Source organism: Amblyomma americanum, chromosome 6 (assembly GCF_052857255.1).
Source record: "Amblyomma americanum isolate KBUSLIRL-KWMA chromosome 6, ASM5285725v1, whole genome shotgun sequence".
In the NCBI taxonomy this organism is placed as follows: domain Eukaryota; kingdom Metazoa; phylum Arthropoda; class Arachnida; order Ixodida; family Ixodidae; genus Amblyomma; species Amblyomma americanum.
In genome coordinates this window covers 36236900-36258845 of record NC_135502.1, presented here as the reverse complement: position 1 = coordinate 36258845, position 21946 = coordinate 36236900, and the positions used below count along the sequence as shown (strand labels likewise).

General features: G+C 48.6%; 1 protein-coding gene across 1 annotated transcript; it reads right to left on the bottom strand.

Annotated features, from left to right (window-relative positions):
- Window positions 1-776: 776 nt before the first annotated feature.
- Window positions 777-21531, bottom strand: LOC144095206 (disintegrin and metalloproteinase domain-containing protein 10-like). The gene is made up of 13 exons (XM_077628993.1): window positions 21371-21531; window positions 19477-19595; window positions 16904-17157; window positions 13282-13650; window positions 11802-11994; window positions 10911-11095; window positions 9195-9375; window positions 7787-7934; window positions 7091-7150; window positions 6387-6485; window positions 4194-4384; window positions 2784-2989; window positions 777-1437 (listed from the first exon to the last, which is right to left on the bottom strand). The coding sequence occupies exons 1-13, from the start codon at window positions 21529-21531 to the stop codon at window positions 1261-1263; spliced, it is 2343 nt and encodes a 780-aa protein (XP_077485119.1). The 3' UTR covers window positions 777-1260.
- Between the last annotated feature and the right edge of the window lie 415 nt (window positions 21532-21946).

The window sequence follows — 21946 nt, the reverse complement described above, 5'->3', positions numbered from 1 at the left end:
TGGTAACTGTGAAAAAAAGTGAATAATTTCGACCACCTGGGGATCTTTAACGTGCACTGACAACGCACAGCACATGGGCGCCATAGCGTTTCGCCTCCATCGAAACCCTCCCCTACGCCACCTCTTCTCTCACTCCCTTCTTTATCCCTTCCTTTAAGGCGCGGTTCAGATGTCCACCGATAGGCGAGACAGATACTGCGGCACTTCCTTTCCCCAAAAACCAGTTTTAGTTAAAAAAAAATTAAATAATAATAATAATAATAATAATAATAATAATAATAATAATATAATAATAATAATAATAATAATAATAATAATAATAATAATAATAATAATAATAATAATAATAATAATAATAATAATTGTTTTTTGGGGAAAGGAAATGGCGCGGTATCTGTCTCGTATATCGTTGGACACATGAACCGCGCCGTAAGGGAAGGGATAAAGGAGGGAGTGAAAGAACAAAGGAATAAGGAGGCCCGTTGTGGAGGGCTGCGGAATAATTTGGACCACCTGGGGATCTTTAACGTGCACTGACATCGCACAGGCATAAACAGAATTTAGCGTACAAAATAAAATTTTAACAAATATTTACAGATGTTATTCTCTCTTGGTGCATTAAATCTGCACGTGGCCCGCAGGCACCAGACAACAAAAAACAGTATTGACCACTTTGTGAGAACGAAGGCTGTACAGGACACTGCAATGTGACAAGTTTAGATTTTGTGTTTATCTTTCCAAGGAGGAGATGAATATATCGCACGCGTGGTCTGTTGTGCCGCATGTTGTCTTCTCCGGTCTCAGCGAAGGAAGTGCTTGCTGCACCATTATGCATTTTCCTCAGCTGCACGCCTTGACGTGAGTATCCGCCTTCTTTTTTTTTGATAAAAGATCACAAACATTGGGCCGTCAGTAACGCATGAAGTATACATGACATTAAATTAGACATCGCAAAAGAATTCGTTTCGATTGAAGTTCCGCACGAGGGACTGCATCTTATAGCTTACAGAGGATAGCGCTCTAACTGCGTCGTGAGATGAACATGTTGAACTCTTCAAATTGTTAGCCACGTTGATAACAGACATTGGTGTATATCATTTTCCGTTCCTGTGCTGTTTGTCGAAGCTGTATAGAGGTCGTCGCGCAGAAATATTCGGGCTGCTCTGTTGTTCCACCCGTTCGGCACTGCAGACGACAAGCTCTATCGAGGCCGTTAACTGCTGGGGAGTGCTCAGGCATCTGGCGCCGCGCGAAGTGACGTCACAGGCCGGCGAAATCTCTGAGGAAGTCCAGCGGGTGGCGGATGCTGTCGCTGATCTTCCGGTTGGGCCACAACACGGGGTTGGTGCTCGGGGTGTGCACCGCGCAGGCTCGGATGACGGCCACCGTAGCAGCGCTGCTCACCAGCAAACCCAGGCCGGTCAGGTACCAGTACCTCTGCGCAATCGAATGACATAGATCCGTGTGGTAACGAAGTTCTTGCGCCACATAACCTGTTACGCAAGTTACGCAACTCCTACGGCGAGTTTTCGGAGGCGTCATGCTGACGCGAGCGCGTCGTCATCATCATCGTGAGGTGCATGCAGTTTATTTCACTGCCAGAGGGAACGAGACAGACTGCGCGCTTCCCAGTTTGACTTTGCAGATGGGCTGCGGGAGTTTCGCAGTGAGTGTGATTCGCACTTGGAAATACTGGACAAGCGCATTTTTTTTTTCAACTAAAGCTAATTATGAACGCTTCGCATATCGTAAGGTTGCACCATAGCAATCAGTATATCCGCAGATCCCTTTTCGGGGCGCTTTTGATTTTCTGCTATTGTCAGAAACGCGCCGCCATTTGGTTTTCTATGACTGTCTTAGCTGCTCGGTGCGAACGCAGGAGAAACTTTGAAAGCAACATTTTGCTTCGCATCGGAGTTTGACCATTCGCATCAATGAGTGCTTAACAGTTTTTTACAATATTCCACACTTGCCTCACATTCAAGAGTGATGTACAAGAAAGGTGGACTTGGTGTGGGTTTAAGGGTGAGCCGAGAGAAGCAAAGCCTTTCCTTCAATCTCGAAGGGAGAAGACTTGCATGGCAGAGCCAAAATCACCATTTTTTTTTCTCAATCATAAAACGCCCTAAGCAGGAACACCCCGCTCTCTTTCAAGTTCCTTTCAAGAGTTGCCTCCGAATACACCCTTCGCTCTGTGATTGCAGGACTTCGATGTGGCCACAGGGACAAAGTTATCCGTTCCGCACTCGATCCACTGCTGCTACGTACCTGTCAGCGCGTGCTAGTTATTTTTAGAGACAGCATATAGATATGAGTATTTTTTTTTTAGCTGAAAGGCTCGAAATAGCTTGATTGTGGCACTGTTTCGTATCCACTGTGCATGAAGCCGCGTTGAGGATGCTAACAATCTACACATTGTCCCTAACGGGTGCATGTTTAATAATCATTTAATACTGCATATCTGCGCGCAAGACAAACACTATGGGCTTTGGGGGGATGCCGTACACTGTAAACATGAATACGCCTATATGGGAGTGAAAGAGAGTAAGCTGACCTCTAGCCCACTCCCTTTAAAAGGGTGTGCTAGAAACACTCCTTTCTAAGTTTAGAGTGTAGGGTAGCGTTCGGGCACCTTTCCACTACGCGTGATCTCTGAGCTAAGGTGAAGACCATAATTTCAATCCCTTGCTCTGAAATTTCCGCCTTAGACCTGAGAAACAAAGCAGCGGACAAGGGCACTTATTGGAGACAAGTTCGAAGTGTCCGCGGAGAGCGTCCCTTACCAGGGCAGCCTCGATGAAACTGCTTATGTCGAAGCGCAGCAGATGCAACCTGGCCAGCGAGCCCTCGGCATTGATGAATCGGCAGCGTCGGAACGAGTCGCAGTAGCCCTGTAAGTCAGCGCACGCGGCCCCTGGCTCCAGGCGCTTGTGGCAGAGGGCTCTCATGCGGTCTATTTTGCACGCCTCGAGGCACTCGCTGCCTGGCACTGCGTAGAACGCCCCGACCATAAAAGCTCATTCGCTGCGTCGACGTGATGGCAGTTGCTTATGAGGGCTTGGAGAAGGCTCAACAAGAGGTAACAAAGAGCATTCGTGAGTGAACTATTCTGCTCACGCTATAGATACCGCATCATCATGAATTTTCGGGGGCATGTATACTGAGGAAACTTAAGACATCGGCCCACCGCAGCCGTCCGAGGACGCCCGCAGTGGCGGCGCGCCTGAGTAACTCAGTGTAAACTTAAAACTCTTTGGTTCAGGGAAGTTTGGAGAATTGAGGGTTTATTCCCGAGTTTCCAACTTGTCTATATCGTACGCTACACATGTTGCGTGCGAATATCATTTATTTTTTTCTGATAGCTACGTTTAGAAAAGTGGTAGAAAAGCCGTCCAGTTTCAGATTCTTGCCGGAACGATTAGCTTCGTGAAAAGAAAACTGTTTTTGCAGATGGCGCGTACTGCGACATATCTGGATCTCTAAAAGTATGCGCAATGCTGCATGTATACGTGACCGGTATAAACCACAAGACTTCAGTGTCGTTCCTACATCGCAAAAAACAGCCTTAACCTGCTCATGACCTGGTGATAGCGGTCATGGCGGCAGTCCATGCAGTTCCACACTGGAGCTGGTGTATAGTCGTCGAAGAATGTTGCGCGATTGAGCGGTTGACGTCAGCTATGCGTCTACAAGTGGTGTTCATGCTGAAGTCACTTTTAGTGCTTTTTTCGTTAGCTTTCTGACCACCAGGTTTTCCGGTGGGCCCTATCGGGGAGCCGTTGTTTCAGCCATGTTACTTAATATCTTTGAATGTGGAAGAAGAAATGTTCTCTTCCCCCGCCATGGATTTGGAGCGCTGTGGTTGGAATAAGCGAGTCGCTCAGCAAAGCCCTGGAAGCTAACTACGTGACTCAGATATTTTTCAGTGGGACAGTACATATGGCCAGTGACTACATTCTTGCGATCAGTCACCAGCGGTGCGTCACGGCCTACACATTGGGCCGACATTTTGCGATGGCTCCAAATCTTCAGCAAGTCGGCCTTGACGCTGTTTTACAGCGCGTATAGAGCCCGTCGTAAGGACGTTTTGCCAGGGGATCTGTATCATTGTTGGCTCAGACAACTTGATGTCGCAGATCGCGGGAGATGAGGTGAACAAGTAGGAGATAAGGGTGCCTAAAGCACGAACTCACGGCCTTCTGTGCAGGCGATCAGGCACATCTCGTCGGGCGTGTGGTGCGGGCCCGTGAGGTAGCACTGTTGCAGGTTGTACAAGCGGCACACCGACTGCCGGCAGTCTCCGGACTCGCACAGCTGCGTGCCGTTGTTGCAAAGCGTTCCATCGGGTTTCCAATTCGATGCCGGGCACTCGCCGCTGGCTCCGCTGTTGTCGAGCCATCGTGAGGGCTCCGTCAAGGTGTGTTTTCTACTTTCTCGCAAAAAATGCATCATCACCATCAGCCTGCAAACTGCAGGACAAAGACCTCTCACATATATCTCTACCTGAAGTTAACCGGTCCCGTACCGGCTGCGGCCACGTTATCCCTGCAAACTACCTAATCTCACCCGCCCACCTATAACTTCCTGCCGCCCTCTCCTACGCTTCCCTTCCCCTGGAATCCGGTCCGTTACCCTTAACGACCATCGGTTATCTTGCCTTCGCAATGCATTTAAAATACACATCTTTTCGGGAACCACGGAACAAGGGCTGCGGTTATTGAGAGATTGCGGTGACATGCTTCATTTTCGCGATGATTCTATATACCGTCATGCGTGTTGAGGTTTCCGCGAAAGCCTGATAATAATAATAATTGGTTTTGGGGGAAAGGAAATGGCGCAGTATCTGTCTCATATATCTTTGGACACCTGAACCGCGCCGTAAGGGAAGGGATAAAGGAGGGAGTGAAAGAAGAAAGGAAGAATGAGGTCCGTAGTGGAGGGCTCCGGAATAATTTCGACCACCTGGGGATCTTTAACGTGCACTGACATCGCACAGCACACGGGCGCCTTAGCGTTTTTCCTCCATAAAAACGCAGCCGCCGCGGTCGGGTTCGAACCCGGGAACTCCGGATCAGTAGTCGAGCGCCGTAACCACTGAGCCACCGCGGCGGTGTTAATGAATTGGGGACTTGCGCTCGCGTTCGTCAGGCTCATCATGAACCGTACAATGTTCAGACCCACGGCACCCCAGCTATGGTCTGACAGAGGCAAGTGAGTGCGATCTCCATCAAATTATTGTTCGCTTTATTAATTGATTCTCTGGCTGTTTAGAGATATGCTGATGTTTGTTCGGCAGCTATAGACGCATTTATCGGCGAGAAAATTGTATTTAAAAACCTTCTCGCCAGTCCACTCAAACGCTTGACGTCCTAACCGAAAATGACGGGTTGCCACTGTTTTGATGTGCATGATGGTGCAGCGCAGCTTCTGGGATCTGCGGCTAAAAATCAGTGTCAACGCACACATTTTACTTCCAATAGCAGCCGGTGATGGCGACACCTGTGTTTCGTTTTTTTTTTTTTTTCTAGCCTTGCCCTGTTTTCGGTGACAGTCGTCTCTTTGTTATTAGAGCATGATACCCTGTCGATGCCGGGCCACTTTGTCCTCAGTTTATTTTTAATGAGGCGATACATTCATGAGGTGTAAAGGTGGTAGTTTCTCTGACAGTTAACACACCACAGGTTGATTCTTCCACCTGTCCCAAACAAGAAGCACGCAAAATCATTGGCTTCAATTTTTTTTCTCGTCGGTTTGTAGTCGTCGGTTGTTTGGGCCCTTACTGGCGCTGACATCGGAATCTAGGTGACTGGAATACACCGCGACACGCGAATACGAAGGCGAAGAAGTTGTCCTTGATACCTTTACGTTGGGCTAAACTTCCAGTCCTGTCATTTGACGTTTTCTTTTAGACTAACTGTCCGAATTTATTATCAGCGTGGTAATTAAGGAACCGCTCATGCTGTCTAGAGCTTATGCTCGTTCTATAGATTTCGAATGGTTTCTGTTGCAGCAGCAACCAGTAAATCTTGCTTATTAGCGCGTGAAGAAACAAGAACCAAAATGCTGCGCAGGCTCTGAGTTGGCCGCTTGAACATGGAATCCTCGATCGCAATGACTTATAAATGCTCAAGGAGGTGTATTTTCACGTCGTCTCTACTCCACGATCTGCTGCGCTCAGATTCAGGGTTCCGGGAGCTGCGTTACAAGTCCAAAGCTTCTTTTCACTCTTCCCGTCTTTGGAAGTTAAAAAAATGGGAACTGCACAATTGGAGACACGCTTAGTAATGCTATGAGATGTTGCCTCACAGACATAAAAACTGGGACCAAGTGTCATAGACATAAAATGTGCCGTATCTAGCCTTGGGCAGGCACTGATGTAAGGATACTTGCAAAACGCCTCATGCTGGCAGTCGTCTTCTGGCCTGCATAGCACCGTAGGTCCGTAAAAGGTGCAGTTCTCAGTGCAGCAGGCTTCGTTGCTGGGGCTGGAATAACATGCGAGTAAGGGTCAAAAGCAAATTACGAGGCTTTTGGCGTTTAGCTTCCTAAATTTTATTGAAGTGACACGGACACTAAAGTTTCTTCGTGCCGGTGCCTTTGCCTCTAAAAAACTTGTCGGAACACGTAAGCTCCACCTTAAGGGTATGACGCGACAGCGTTAATGGCTGTCTTGTGGACGTTACACGAAATAAGTAACCGAGTACTACTACAATCACTCCATCTAAAATGTATTTGACTACAGTGATCAAGGTTACAGAAAAGTAATCGATTACCATTGCGTCATTTGCCTTCCAATTTTTATTGCCATCTAACATAAATTTAACCACACTAGAATGAACTACTGCGGCTTAATTGTTTGATGTTTTGTTTTACGTTGCGAATTTTCAAGAGTTGTTTTTAGAAGGTTTTGTTACTAATTTTCCCACACATTCTCATGAAGAGGCCAGCAGCTGCTCTGAGCACTGAAGGGTAGGGCGGTACTGAGGCCAGCAGGTGCTCTGAGCACTGAAGGGTAGGGCGGTACTATTAAGTATGGACGTATTGCCCACCATCCCGCAGTTGCGACCACGTGCCGGCCGTTGGGGCTTGCATGCCCGGCACCTTGCCCGGCTCCTCACGAGCCTGCTCGTGAAGAGCCGAGTTTCCCAGCCTGAAATCGCATGCATTTGGGATTTGCATTACGTTTGCTTCTAGCTTTCTATACGCGCTTCTCTTTGTGAGCAGCTGCGTTCTGCAAATGCATTCTCTGTTTTAATTATTAATTAATTGGTTTTTTGGGGAAGGAAATGGCGCAGTATCTGTCTCATATATCGTTGGACACCTGAACCGCGCCGTAAGGGAAGGGATAAGAGAGGGAGTGAAAGAAGAAAGGAAGAATTAGGTGCCGCAGTAGAGGGCTCCGGATTAATTTCGACCACCTGGTGATCTTTAACGTGCACTGACATCGCACAGCACACGGGCGCCTTAGCGTTTTTCCTCCATAAAAACGCAGCCGCCGCGGTCGGGTTCGAACCCGGGAACTCCGGATCAGTAGCCGAGCGCCCTGACCACTGAGCCACCGCGGGGGGTAATCTCTGTTTTGCACCATTCCGCGCTTTCAGCTGTATGCCTTGTATGGTGCACCGACCCCTTCAAGCGTTTTTGAGGCTTGCTGTTCGCGCCCCTAAGCATCTCGCGGTGTTTGAATAAACTTTTTTGATTTGATTTGATTAACGAGCTTATCCATGGGCCTGGAGGGACTGGCGGGTGGCGGGAGGACAGGAGGGAGTGCAGCGGGGACCCTCGCCTGCATTTGGCGCCAGCGGTGAGGGTGCAGTGCTTGGGGTGCCTGCGCGAATGGCAGCACTTGTCTCGGCACTCGAACAGGTTGTAGCCGCAGTCGCACTCCTCTGAGCCTTCGCGGATCAGGTTTCCGCAGAAGGGACCCGTCGGCTCTGCGACACAAAGAAGGGCCGCAAAAACAACGAGGACAGGCTGAAGTTGGCCTGTTTCGTTAGGTTACCGCGTTCTTCTGGTGACAAAGAGGCAATTTTCATTGAAAGCCGAGCATTTGTAAGCTAGTAAAACTACAAAAGGTCGAATATAGATATGAATACCGTCGACCGTTTTCTCGAGCAAACTGTGGGAACGCCATGACAGTTTTTGTGTGTGCGTATCCCATGAAGCTATAGCCTATACCGACATTGCCTTCCTAACGCCGATCACAGAGTCCTTTTCTGCGATGGCGTCCTGATTGGCGGCAGATAATTTTTTTTCTTTTTAATTCAAACTACTCAGCAACAATTGCGTCTTTTGCGGCCGAACAATCATTAGCACAGCAACAAAGAAAAAAAAGCAGTTTTTACTAAGTACGGCAACTGGATGAGGTTGTCCTTATAGTGCCTCTTCGAAGAAATAATGGTAGAGGAGGGCACATGTACACACGCTCATAAGAAAAAAAAGTTGAATAAGTGGCAGTCATAGCTTGACCGCTCGTATTGTATTCTAAATGCAAAAGCATTGTGAAGGTTTCCGTCCTCAATTTCTCGTTTGCTGCTGCGTGGTGTTATCGTGAATGGGAACTCAGCTTGGTGACACCCAAAAAACCTCACTTCTTAACTCTTTAATGCACACAGTTGTGTACATTGCGAACTCGCAGCATTTTCTGAAAACGTGCGACAACTATCTGCGATTCATTGTTATAGACAATTAGAGCACGCTTTACATGTGTAACTATGGTGCTTTTTTGGGTTAGCTGGCGAATGCAGTAAGCATTATGGCTTGAAACAGTGAGATTAGTAGAACGCCCTTCGACCTGTTTCGACATAGTCAAGCAGACAGATGTTTCAACCGCAATAATACATTCTGGCTTTCCTATGGGCAGGTGCATCTTCGGAGGGAATAAAAATAGTGCGATTCCAGGACCATTCTAATGCTTATTTCACAAATCCTGGTGCTCCCATCTTTCTATTAATAACCGTTGTAGCGCCTCGTATAAAATTTTGCGCATTACTGTAGAAAATTAATAGCTAACTTTAGTTGACACGCACGCACGCAAAGCAGGAAGACGCGGAAAAATCAGGGTCAGTCAGCTATTTTGTACGTAGCGCTTGAAAGCCTGATGGAGCCAAAGCAGACCTAGAATGGGGCTTCCTTTGTTATAAGAAACACTCAGGCGCTTAATGGCACAACATGCGTATGCCAAAGCTGCCCACCTTGGAAGCAGTTGGGGCGCGTGCCCTCGCCCGTGAGCATGTCGTCGAGGACGACGGAAATGTATTCGACACTGCAGGGCGAAAACTTGCGGTTGTTGGAGCCAATGCCAGTCTGGGCGTTGGCGAACATGATGTAGTTGCCCTCATCGCCGCCAGGAACGCACACCGGTAAGTAGTCATGCTGCAGGACGACCTCAGAATGCAGCTTCAAGCAATATATAGATGCAAGCAGCCTATAATCCAATGCCGAGACTATCTACACTGATTGAAATGCAGCTAAAATAAAGAAAGCTACAGAAATTCCACCGTTTGTTTTCGTCATCTGTTTGGCGGCCCCTTTAAAAGCTCCTGCTCTTTCTGCTGGAAATGAAGGCAGCAGTGATCACGTTTGTTCGCACAAAGATATTCGGCGTCAAGAGCGAGCGAAATTCGCTGCCAGGGGTCACTTCCCGGCGAAAAACCCAGATAAAATATGTGCAATCAGTAAGGAGTGAATCGCCCGGCAACGTTTCGTACAGCCTCGTAGCGCCACCAGCGGCGAAGAGGTATCAGGTGTGAGTGCTGCAGCATTTCGACGCCGTCGAATTTCAGTCGGTATTGAGGCTGAATGCCATGATGAAAATGTACGATAGGGCTGATCCCCGTGGTAAGGATGTGGCTGAATGCATCCGGAAACAGCTGCCATACTGTGAACATTAGCTTAGTAATATATCTAAGAATGAATGCGCATAACCTATGTATTTTGCTAATATACCATCTGTGGGGCCGAAACCGGGAAGCTCAGAAAAGGGCTAGAAGTGAGGCTTAAAACAAAAGAGCGAGCGAATGGGTGATGTGAGACGGGTTGGCCGATGATGAAGCTCCCAGCTGACCATAGTCTCATTATTTGCTTTTGTTTATCCTCTAACATTTTAATCGATTAGTGAGAGAGAACATACCAGCGGGATGGAAAAGTACTCGATGGAGACATCAGTTCAGGTTAAGTGAAGAAGTTTGTTTGGCTAAGGTTATCGTGGTGGGTCAAGGCGGCGGCGATCGGAGATAATTGGGGGAATTATGTATCGGTCCTGTAGTGCACCTAACCTGACTGCCAATGATGAAGCGCCTACAGCAAGGTAAATAAGGTAAGGTGGACGTGGAGATGGTGGTAACGCTACCGGGTCGGTACACAAGCCGTGCTGAGAGCGTTACGCTTGTTCGCGCACTACCTTGGCCGCCAGATCTAAATAAGAATGAACAGTCAGGCGAGAAAACACGACAAAAAGTTTCTGTTGCCACAACACATTTTCTGTAATGTTTTTGAGGAAAACCTTACAACAGAAATTGTTTTAGTGAGAATAGAATTTTGTGCAGTAACTACAAAAAAGTATTACAGAATTACCGACTACAGAAAAGGACTACAGTACTACAGAAAAATGCTAGAAAGCAACAGAAAATCTGTCGTTACGGCAAAACTACAAAAAATGTTGTGGTTTTTACACGGTTCTGTCGCTTTTTTTCGACCGTGAGCGAACAGTCATAAAGACAGCCTTTGGACACTTGCAAACACACGCAATGCAAACTAGCTACGGGCGAACGTGCGCACGCAGGCACGCGCGCACACGACGAATTTTTCGCCAGAAGATCGCAGTAAATCTCTATTTGCAACACATCCTAATGCTAATAGCGGTGCTCGCGAGCAGCGCCTATATATATAGACATCCACAATAAACGCACGGGTGACCCAAAGTTGTGTCCCAGCTCGTGAGCGAAGGTTATCTCGGAGACGCGCTGCGGGACGCGGCCGTTGTGGTTCTGGAAGGAGACGATGCCCGTGTTGAGGCTCATGGGACCAGAGAAGCGCACGGCCGTGCCGTCCTGCACGACCGGCTGGAACGGCTCGCAGATGCCTCCGGGGAAGCCTGCGCAAGGGAAGCATCACACGTGCGACGCGATGACAACGCAGAGTGAAATCTAACGTCTGACGAAAACTCGTCTGGTCGGGTAGAAGATTCATGTATAAAGAAAGGAAAGGAACGCCGACCAAAGGTTGTTGTTAAAACGAAGACGTTTCGGCTTCCATACGGAAGCCTTGATCACTCAAAGGTTGTTGTTAAAACGAAGACGCTTCGGCTTCCATACGGAAGCCTTGATCGCTCAGTGATCAAGGCTTCCGTATGGAAGCCGAAATGTCTTCGTTTTAACAAAACCTTTGGTCGGCGTTCCTTTCCTTTCTTTATACACGAATAACGCAGAGTGATGTGCAAATGGCTCATCCTCTCAGATCATGAATGGCAGTTCACCAGTAACCCTCAAGTGAAAAGTGCACAACAGCTTAATCTTACCGGTACTCACCTATGGGGCAAAAACTTGGAGCCTAACGAAATGGGTTCAGCTTAAGTTAAGGACAACGCAACGAGCCATGGAAAGAAAAGTGATAGATGTAACGTTAAGAGACCGGAAGCGGGCAGAATGGGTGAGGGAACAAACGCCGGTTAAAAATCAAGGAAGCTTGGGCGCTGCAGCTGTCAATGCTGCACCCGAAATGCAACGGCAGTTGTGGTCAGCGGCGTTCTGGCTTGTTCCGATCCAAGTTGTTCTGTAGGAACATGGGAACCACTTGCTCACCTAGTCCATCGGCGATGTAAGCGACGCCCAGAAGACCGCCTGGAAAAGCGCGGTGCGTCCACAAGTACGAAGCACAATAGGAGCTGTGATCGCTGCGCGACAGCGTGCTCAGCAAGTGGGTCGCGTCCAGGTCTTCGCGGCAGAACGAATTTGAGTGCCGCCACTGGCCTTGGCACGCCCTGGAGTCGTTGATCTGCGGCCGTCAAATGCAGGGAGTGGCAAGCAGAGCCGGAAGTGACGCAAGCAGTCGTTTGAGCGATGAACCTCACCTGCTCCTCACTTCAAAATAAATTCCGCTGATTCATACAAGGTTTCTTGGCTTCGTAAAAGCCTTTCCATTGTCGCCTCACCTCTGGAAATCAACTGCCTGATATAGCCCAGAATCTGCATGTCGTCGCAAATATTTATTGCTGTATCTATGATAACCGATACACCTCGTAGATACGTAAACTGGCCACCAGGCATTGAACTATACGGTCGTACCTAGCGCGAATAAATAGCGCCAATTTATGCGATCCCTTAGAAATCACAGGCTGCTTCAGAAATTTATCATACCACACCATACCATACCATCCAAGGACCGAAGCGTGGACTTGTAGTAGAGCATCTGCCTCGCATTCGGGAGCTGCTGGGTTCGGTCCCCAGTGCCGCCGGGCACCCACTGGTTTTTTAATGGGTACAAAATTTCCCCCGGTCAACTGCTCCGCTCTTCTATAGGTGAGGTGCTTGGGAGAAGCGTCTGGACCACAGTTGCCTTGACGGATCAGAGATAAGTTCCGCTGTCAAGCAACCCTAAATCCGCCTCATGCGGTAGAAGCCTATTTGTGCCCCCCCCCCCCCTTTTTTTTTTTCTCACAAAGTCGAACAGCCGGAAAAACCGCACTTTCCCTGGAGCGCAGTGATACTCTGAGTCGCTTCTGATGACGGATCGCTTAGTGTTGAACTTGACGCTGGTTAGAGCGTTTGAGTCGAATTCTTCACTTGGGAGTGAAACACAAACCACCTTTGCGGGCTGAGTGTTCGAAAGTGGGTTTGCCCCCAAAGAGGCGCAGCGGGGTTTGCGCAGCCTCCTCCAAGCAGACACCGCTGAAGAAGCCGGGCGCGGGGCCGAGGGTGGCTTGTACCCATTTTTACCGGTGGGTGTCCGGCGGTGGGTTTCGAACCATACCACACCCTACCATACTGTACCGTACCGTACCGTTCCGTACCGCACCATAACGCACCGTTCCATACCATACCATACTGTACCGTACCGCACCATTCCGTACCGCACCATACCGCACCGTTCCATACCATACCATACCATACCATACCATACTGTACCGTACCGTACCGTTCCGTACCGCACCATACCGCCCTGTGCCGTACCGTACCGTACTATACCGTACCATACCGTACCATTAAAATCCAATGGCCACGATTTCTCCTAGTCTGAGTACATTCATTGCTGTGTCCTCGCGGCTATGGATGCAGTGGATACCTGGACTCGCTGCACGGCGAACGAGATGCCGGTGACGCCCATGAAGTCGGTGGCACCGAACATCTCCGAGGCGGCGGCCACGTGCGACGCCACCAGGGCGATGACGGTGTCGCGAGCGCGCACCTCGTCTCCCTCTAGGTCCTCGAGCACGGCCTCGAACAGCAGGTGGTCCACCCCGATGTGCAGGTGGCACACGCGCTTCGGCGATCCCGACTGGCCCTCGGAGGAAGAGGCCCTCCGCAGAAGCGCCGTGCTGCTATTCGCCCATCCCCTGCCTTGAATGCCATGCGGTGGAGTCTGGCCAATATCCGCGCTGACGTGGCGCGCTTGAGTCAACAAGGAACGCTTCGACCGACGACGCCTGGTTGCCTGCGGCCAATAGACGCAAAAAGCATGCGAAGGTGTATAGAACAAAGTGCGGAAGCTGTGATCATCTCTTTCTGTCACCTTTTGTAACAGTCGATTATGAGCGAGAGCTGGTCGTGCCCGTATGTGCGCACGGCATTACTTTCCTCTTTTGTGTACTCTATACAATTAGGTCAGTGAGGGCGGTGTTTTCGGGACATTACCTGACAAACTTGCGGATCACGCAAGAGCTTTGAATGCGTTTGTGTGATTAAATGTTTAAGGATGCCTTTTTCTTTCATCTACTTACTGAGCAAGATTACATACTAAAGCCTAGTAACCACACTCTCCAATGAAATAGTGTTCGAATAAAAATGCTTATTGTCATCAAATCTTTGATTACGACCAAAACTCCGGTCCTTACAAACGCTCTTGTTAATGAAATTCTTGCGCAAAAAAAAAACACTAGTGGACGAAGTAGAGAAAGGATAAGTCCTGCACTCGTTTACTGAAGGTTTGACAAGCAGGTAATTTGAATTCATACAGGAGGTTGCCACAGGCACCTACAAAGGCGGTCACGGAAGTCATGCACACTCCTGACAAATAAACAAAAATATACAGCATGTGCAGGAATCAGATAGGCGGGAGGGTCCCACAAAAGTCATGGGGCTGTTGTATATCCGCAAGCTCTCACACTCCCTCAGAAAGATTGCCCCATACGGTAGATAAAATGTTCTCATGTCCGCGTCAGAAAAAATTGATGCCTTGCTCGCTACAGCATCAGATTCCGTCCGTACCCTGCACTAGCAGTGTTTTCAGATTACAGTGGCAATGTACACATCGGGCAAACGGGTCGATCGCCAACGCAGGCGTCACAAAGAGGCAGGGGTTCCGGCCATTTAGCGGATCATTGTCGTTCCTGCAAATATAAGCCACTTTTCCAACACTGCAGCATGCATTGCGATATACAGGATTGTAGACCAAAGGACAAGCATCTGAAATGACGAGGATTGGGACGGAAAAGTCGCTGTCAAGAAAAGGTGTGGTCTACTTGGATACGGTGCAGTGTGCGAACATATGAAACCGGTCGTTTTTTTTTTTCGTTTGGGGTGTTTGAATTTTGAGCGTTTTTAATAATAATTGGTTTTTGGTGGAAAGGAAATGGCGCAGTATCTGTCTCATATATCGTTGGACACCTGAACCGCGCCGTAAGGGAAGGGATAAAGGAGGGAGTGAAAGAAGAGAGGAACAAATAGGTCCGTAGTGGAGGGCTCCGGAATAATTTCGACCACCTGGGGATCTTTAACGTGCACTGACATCGCACAGCACACGGGCGCCTTATCGTTTTTCCTCCATAAAAACGCAGCCGCCGCGGTCGGGTTCGAACCCGGGAACTCCGGATCAGTAGCCGAGCGCCCTAACCACTGAGCCACCGCGGCGGGGCGAGCGTTTTTGCCGGTTCCCGAATTCACAGTTTTGGAGATTGTTGTGATAGCACTTGCACTGCTCTTCTTTCCTCTGTTCAACCACGCTTTACTGCGTTAACAGAATGAGCGACATTTCCCTAAAATGGAGGCGTGCGAAGCCTCTGCACCCGCCGCGGTGGCTCAGTGGTTAGGCGCTCGGCTACTGATCCGGAGTTCCCGGGTTCGAACCCGACCGCGGCGGCTGCGTTTTTATGGAGGAAAAACGCTAAGGCGCCCGTGTGCTGTGCGATGTCAGTGCGCGTTAAGTATAATAATAATAATAATTGGTTTTTGGGGAAAGGAAATGGCGCAGTATCTGTCTCATATATCTTTGGACACCTGAACCGCGCCGTAAGGGAAGGGATAAAGGAGGGAGTGAAAGAAGATAGGAACGAATAGGTCCGTAGTGGAGGGCTCCGGAATAATTTCGACCACCTGGGGATCTTTAACGTGCACTGACATCGCACAGCACACGGGCGCCTTAGCGTTTTTCCTCCATAAAAACGCAGCCGCCGCGGTCGGGTTCGAACCCGGGGAACTCCGGATCAGTAGTCGAGCGCCCTAACCACTGAGCCACCGAGGCGGGGAGCGTTAAATATCCCCAGATGGTCGAAATTATTCCCAGACCCCTCCACTACGGCACCTTTTTCTTCCTTTCTTCTTTCACTCCCTCCTTTATCCCTCCCGTTACGGCGCGGTTCAGGTGTCCAGCGATATATGAGACAGATACTGCGCCATTTCCTTTCCACAAAAAACAATTATTGTTATTGTTAGTAAGCCGCTACGAATGAAGGCTCCACCTTCCAGAAGCGCCACCCACTTTCACCCAACGGCATGCACCGTGTGAAGCCGAAGCCGAGGCCTCAACGAAGGAGGGATCGCGGTTAATAATCGTTCGCAGTAGAGCACTTCTGATGATTATATATGGTTTATGGTTTATGGGGGTTTAACGTCCCGAAGCGACTCAGGCTATGAAGGACGCCGTAGTGGAGGACTCCGGAAATTTCGGTCACCTGGTGTTCCTTAACGTGCACTGACATCGCACAGCACATGGGACTCTAGCATTTCTCCTCCATCAAAATTCGACCCCCGAGGCTGGAACCGAACCCGCGTCTTTCGGGCCAGCAGCCGAGCGCCGTAACCACTAAGCCACCACGGCGGCTTGATGATTACATATGCTGATGCCATTCTGTTCTCATCCGGGACAACCAGGCAACTCTTGTTGGCAGCTGGGTTCGGCGCCGTATTTATTTGCGCCCACCGTGACATCTTAATCTTAATATAATATTTTATTAAATAGTACCTGAGCGCCTGCCAATAATTACGAGGAGGAAGCACAGTTATTGACAACAAACCATCACAGTGAATTTTAACGCATGCTAGAACGCTCGGGGTCACCTACACTATACGGAGGCTACCAAAGCAAGATTATGCTGATTGGTTTGGGACTCGAGGTAGGTTCCCAGGGTCTGCGCTTTAGCCCTATATATGTACAATGCGCTATTCGTTGCTTGCTGCAGCTATAGCTGCATGGTGCCTAAAGGCGCCTCAATGATATCCTACGCTCCGAGCATTCGCCATATATGCAGACGCACCACGCGGTCAAATCATGTGCAGCCAGGAACCTACTGACTTTTTTTTTAACGGCCGCAAGAGTTCCCTAGGCCTGGTGCACGGTATTCCCGTTTGAGAAACATCTGGAAGCTTGGGAAACACATGCTAACCATAGCTTTGAGCGCATGCCTCCCCCTGTTCTTCGCCTACGGTTTTTCCCATCTTAGAAACAAAGAAATGCAGAGATATTTCAGTGCCTTCAGAAGTGACTTGTGGCGTTGGCGCTGGGTGGCATCCATGCGGCTTCCGCGCAGGCTTTGGGCACCGCAGAAGGCGCCGCCAGCTGTGACGTCGCGGGTCGAGTAGATCACTGAATGGAACGGCCGCGGCGACGTCGCAGCAAAGAAGCGGCTGGCCCGCTCCACGTAGAATTCGTCGCCAGGGGAGAAGACGATGTGGCCGGTGAACACGCCGCCCATCAGGGCTCCCATCACACGGCTGCCGGCAGCGCCTGCATGAAACCAAGGTCGAGGCAGCGCCACACTGTTGTTCAGTCCGACGCGTTTCCTGTAATGGCTGAAGAAAACTTGGGGGACACTTAACTACACCTTAGGACTATGACGCGATAGCGTCAAAAGGACCCTACGTTCGCTTGTGGGTCTCTTGGTGCACCCTTTCGCAGACATCGACCAGCTGGCTGCAGCTGATGACACAAATTAGTGACCCTATTAACTAAATGTTCCTGTAATGTAATCCGCCCACTGTGCGGTGTGAGGTGCTCGTACAAGGCCTCCGTTTCTGCCACTGAACAAGCGTAGCGTGCCCGGTTCCTGACCCAAAGGAAAGCTGTTCTCGGCTTGACCACTTTTTTTTTCTTTTGAGCTAAGCTGTCCCCTTTCCTATGGTTTAAGCTGATGTTTGCGCTTTTCCAAGATTCCGCTACGTTCGAGGTCATGAAGCATTGCGTATAGGGTGGCCAGGTTTTCTAGCACAATCCTCTCTCCGTCCTTCGTTTGGTTGTACGTGGGGTTTAATGTCCCAAAGCTGGATGTGAGTTTTTCGGAACACAGTAAAGAAGGGCCCTGGATTAGATTCCATCACCCGGAGTCCTTTATCCTGTACTGGCCTGCACTGACCTTTAACCTGTACTGTGGGTGCTTTCGTTGGAAGTAGCAGACGCCATGGCAGCGAGTGTGAGGAGGCAATATTTCATCACTGTCGATCTCACAATGACGAATGTTGGCGTCGTTGCGCTGTCAAAAAGGGGAACTGGAACAGCAGTATAAGTCTCTCTACACAGATTAACGAAATTATCGCTGTTCAAGCAATAAGTTTCACACATGCTATTTCCATTAAAAATATATGAGCGAACTGCAGCTTTAGTTGGAGCATTTTATTTTATTGAATTGAAGAAAGTTTATTTCCAGACATACAAGAAATGGGTTTCGGGCGAAAAGCTAGAAGGCGAGATGCTCGAAGGCTCGGTAAAGGCAGAGCAGCAGAACATGTGCACATTGAAGGCATATACATACATATACAGAATGAAATTATGAAAATGAATCTCCGGTATCCACTTCGCGCGCTGCATGCGCTCCTAAGATTAAGAGAAGATTAAGAGAAAAGGCTTTATCTTTTTTCAAGTTTATCACCTGCAGAGGTAATTCGTCCTGTTTGGGGTCAGGCGCAACTTTTCAGGACCGCTTGCTTTAAAGTATGCAACGCTGGGTGGAAAATGATACAAGCCGCCTACTGCGCACGCGGACATCTGGCCCATAAATTAAGCTTGCTAAAAGGGGGTGCGTGGGAAGGTATGCGAAAGCTTCGCGCGATGGTGTACATATAGAACTTTTCTTTTTAGCGATGGTGTACAAATAGGGCTTTCTTTTAGAAGAGTTTTTTTTTTTCTGACTGCGCACGCAAACCGGATTTTATAAAAATGAGGTCAAAAGCGAGTTCTAAAAAAAAAAAAAAGTTGCCTTCCTAAATAAGCAGCCGGCCAGGGCAAACTGTTGAATGTCTCGTATTGAAACTAGCTGATATCTTACATCCCCGTGTCTTAGACCTCATTCGAAGTGTCGACTCATTTGACTGTTGACGACTGCAAACCTTTTTTAACCCTTTTTATCCAGTGTAGGTCCTCTGTTCACAATTTCATCTCACGGTGCCTCTTAAGCCCTCAGAGCACAAGTACTGATATCTTATCGACATTATTGTCTCCAGCCCTACCCCGCGTTAACGTCACCAAGTTTCAGTTCCATTCTGTAGTCCAAATGGCAGCTGTGACATTTTAAGAAATGTTTTCTCCGGGAACATGCTAAGGTGGGCAAGCTTATCATGGACGCGAAAAGGCTGTAGTGCAGATGGCAACGTTCGCAATCTCAAATTGTAGTTAATAAAGAAGAAACATAGCAATGTTTGATTGAGTAATTATTTCCTTCCTGCAAACTGCCATTTATCAATAGCTACATGTGCCGTCGCGGTGGCTAAGTGGTTATAGCGCTCGGCTGCTGACCCGAAAGAAGCGGGTTCGATCCCGGCCGCGACGGTCGAATTTCGATGGAGGCGAAATTCTGGCGTCCCGTGTGCTGTGCGATGTCAGTGCACATTAAAGAAACCCAGGTGGTCGAAATTATCCGGAGCCCTCCACTACGGCGTCCTTCATAGCCTGAGCTACTTTGGGACGTTAAACCACCATAAACAAATATATAGCTGCGATCAATAAAGAGCATAAAAATGATTTCACCTCGCAACAAAGTGAACAGTCCTTGCATCAATTCTTTTGGTTCGCAAAAATATGTCTAAAGGTACCAGAATTACGAAACGCACTCACCGACAACGTAGCCGGTGTAGATGTGGTCGAGATGAGCGTGTACGATGCCGCCGTTAGTTACCAGGACAAAGTCGTCCGAGAAAGACGACCGGTCACGTACAAGTTTCAGTTTAAACTCCCTGAATAGGGAAAGGAAAAAAAAGACGGTGCTGAGATAAAGAATTTATGAGCATAAACTTGGAAACAAAAGATTTTATGGACACTGAAGGCAGCTCCGTCCCAGAGGAAGGAATGAGCAGTGTATGTGAACCGAGTCATATTTGCAGCATACCTGAAGGCGTCGAGTAGCCAGGCAATGACCGTTACTGCTAATGACACAAGAGCTCTAACTTTTGAGAGCACTCCAGGAATGCCTCGTGAATCTTGTCATGTTCCATTTCCAGTCACGGTCATGAACCATTTCCAGTTTAACGGAAGAGAGTGGGAAGAAAGATGCGATTCTTAAATTGAATTGAGGGGGAGCCTCAGCCACGCCAGCCAACGTTTCGACAACAGCGCTTGTCTTCGTCTGGGCGCCCAGGCTGTATAATACCCCTGTCACACGGGCACTTGTAAGGCCTTAGAAATTAAGGTCCTTTGCCCCAAAGGCGCGTGACGCGCATCTACACGGCAAAGCGTCGAGACCTTTGCGATAAAGTTCCGTAGCAATAAAAACGGCCGTCAGCGGCCTTAAAGTTGCTTAAAGGAGCAACCCAGACGGCAGCGCCAGCTAGCGAGCTCAAAGAATAAAAAATTGACGCAATTTTTAGTTTTGAAACAGTAAAAAATATCTAATTTATCTTATTCAATGGTTAATTTTGCGTTACAGTGCACTTAACCGTAGAGGAGGCGATGACTAAAGACATCCACACTGCTAAGAAAGGACTTTGAACGCTTTTCAGCAGCCGCATCGACACACACGTGCTTGCGCATCTCGCTTTGCTGTTTTTTCTTCGTTTGCTCTTTGTTGATTGCGTGTTTTGAGTTTGCTTGTGTGCACAAAGACACAAGCAACAAAGCACGCTTCTCGAACACAACGAGGAGCCGAACGCTAAGACGCTCGTGTGCTGTGCGATGTCAGTGCACGTTAAAGATCCCCAGGTGGTCGAAATTATTCCGGAGCCCTCCACTACGGCACCTCTCTCTTCCTTTCTTCTTTCACTCCCTCCCTTATCCCTTCCCTTACGGCGCGGTTCAGGTGTCCAACGATATATGAGACAGATACTGCACCATTTCCTTTCCCCAAAAACCAATTATTATTTAACGGAAAAGTGCGCCTACCATGGTCGGACCGAGAACGATGAAAAAAAAAAGAAACTTTGTTTCAAAATATCCGTTTCTCACCGTCAGAACGCCCGTTTATTATCGTGATAGCTACTTTTTCCAACATAAACGAATGCACTCTTAGCTGAAGTGCTACCGTCTGCTTTAATTTCATAATGTTACTAGCGCCGCTTCACACACAGCGGTGACTTTTGGCATTCACCGTTCACGGAGGCCGCGTTCTAGCTCCTTTGGATTTGCCGTGTAGCAGCGTCGCTGCTCCTTTTCGGTTTTCCTCCTTTAGTGCAATAAGACAACTTTACGGCAAAGGCCGAGAAGAAGTCCCGTGTGACAGGGGTATAAGACAAGTCCACTTGTCGAAGCGTTAGCTAGTAGACTTATGCTCCTCCTCGGCCCTTCTTCATATACTTTTATGATTTCTAGCTTAAGTTTCCCACTGGTCATAAGGCTATAGTAAACCACACATTATACTATACGCAGTCGCCCTTAATGAAGCCTAGTACCGTACTACGGTCTGCGCTTGACAGCAGTCAAACATAGCGTGGTTAACACTGGTGAAACCGCGTATTTTCTTCCTCGGATATTGATTGCGGATTTATAGGCGAGAAAGCGGAAACAAAATGAGGCTTGCCTGTCGTGGGCTCTGAAGCTGACCTTGACGCTGGACAGGTGGCTCTGACCGCGGACGGCGGAGCGCTTCCAGCGAGCCGTGGTCGTGATGTTGACAGGCTGGTACGAGAGTGGCTCGTAGTGACGCACGAAGTGGTTAAGCGCACGTGCTGCGAGTGACATTGTGCACATTTGCTAGCTGGTCCTTCAGATTGCGTGGGTTAAAGTGCACAGGAAGAGAGCCAGGAGATGCATATGGTTGAAAACAAAATTACGCAGGATTGCATCCATTTTGTATTTCTTAGGCCCTTCTTGATGTCGTGCTGGCATACAAACGAAGTCATCAATCGTCTCGCAAGAGCTCCTAAAGCGCCTTCAACACTAAGGCCATTTTGTTCGAACACACTGAATAGCTTTAGTTGAAAGGCAAAGCTGCGCGCGGAGTGGTTGAACTTTACACGAAAAGCAGAGTGAGAAAGCAAGATGGCTTCTCTATGTGTTAAGGTGCTTCAGGAGCTCTCGCGAGACGCTTGATCACTTTGTTTATATGCCAGCACGACATCAAGAAGGGCATAAGAAATACAGAATGGATTATATA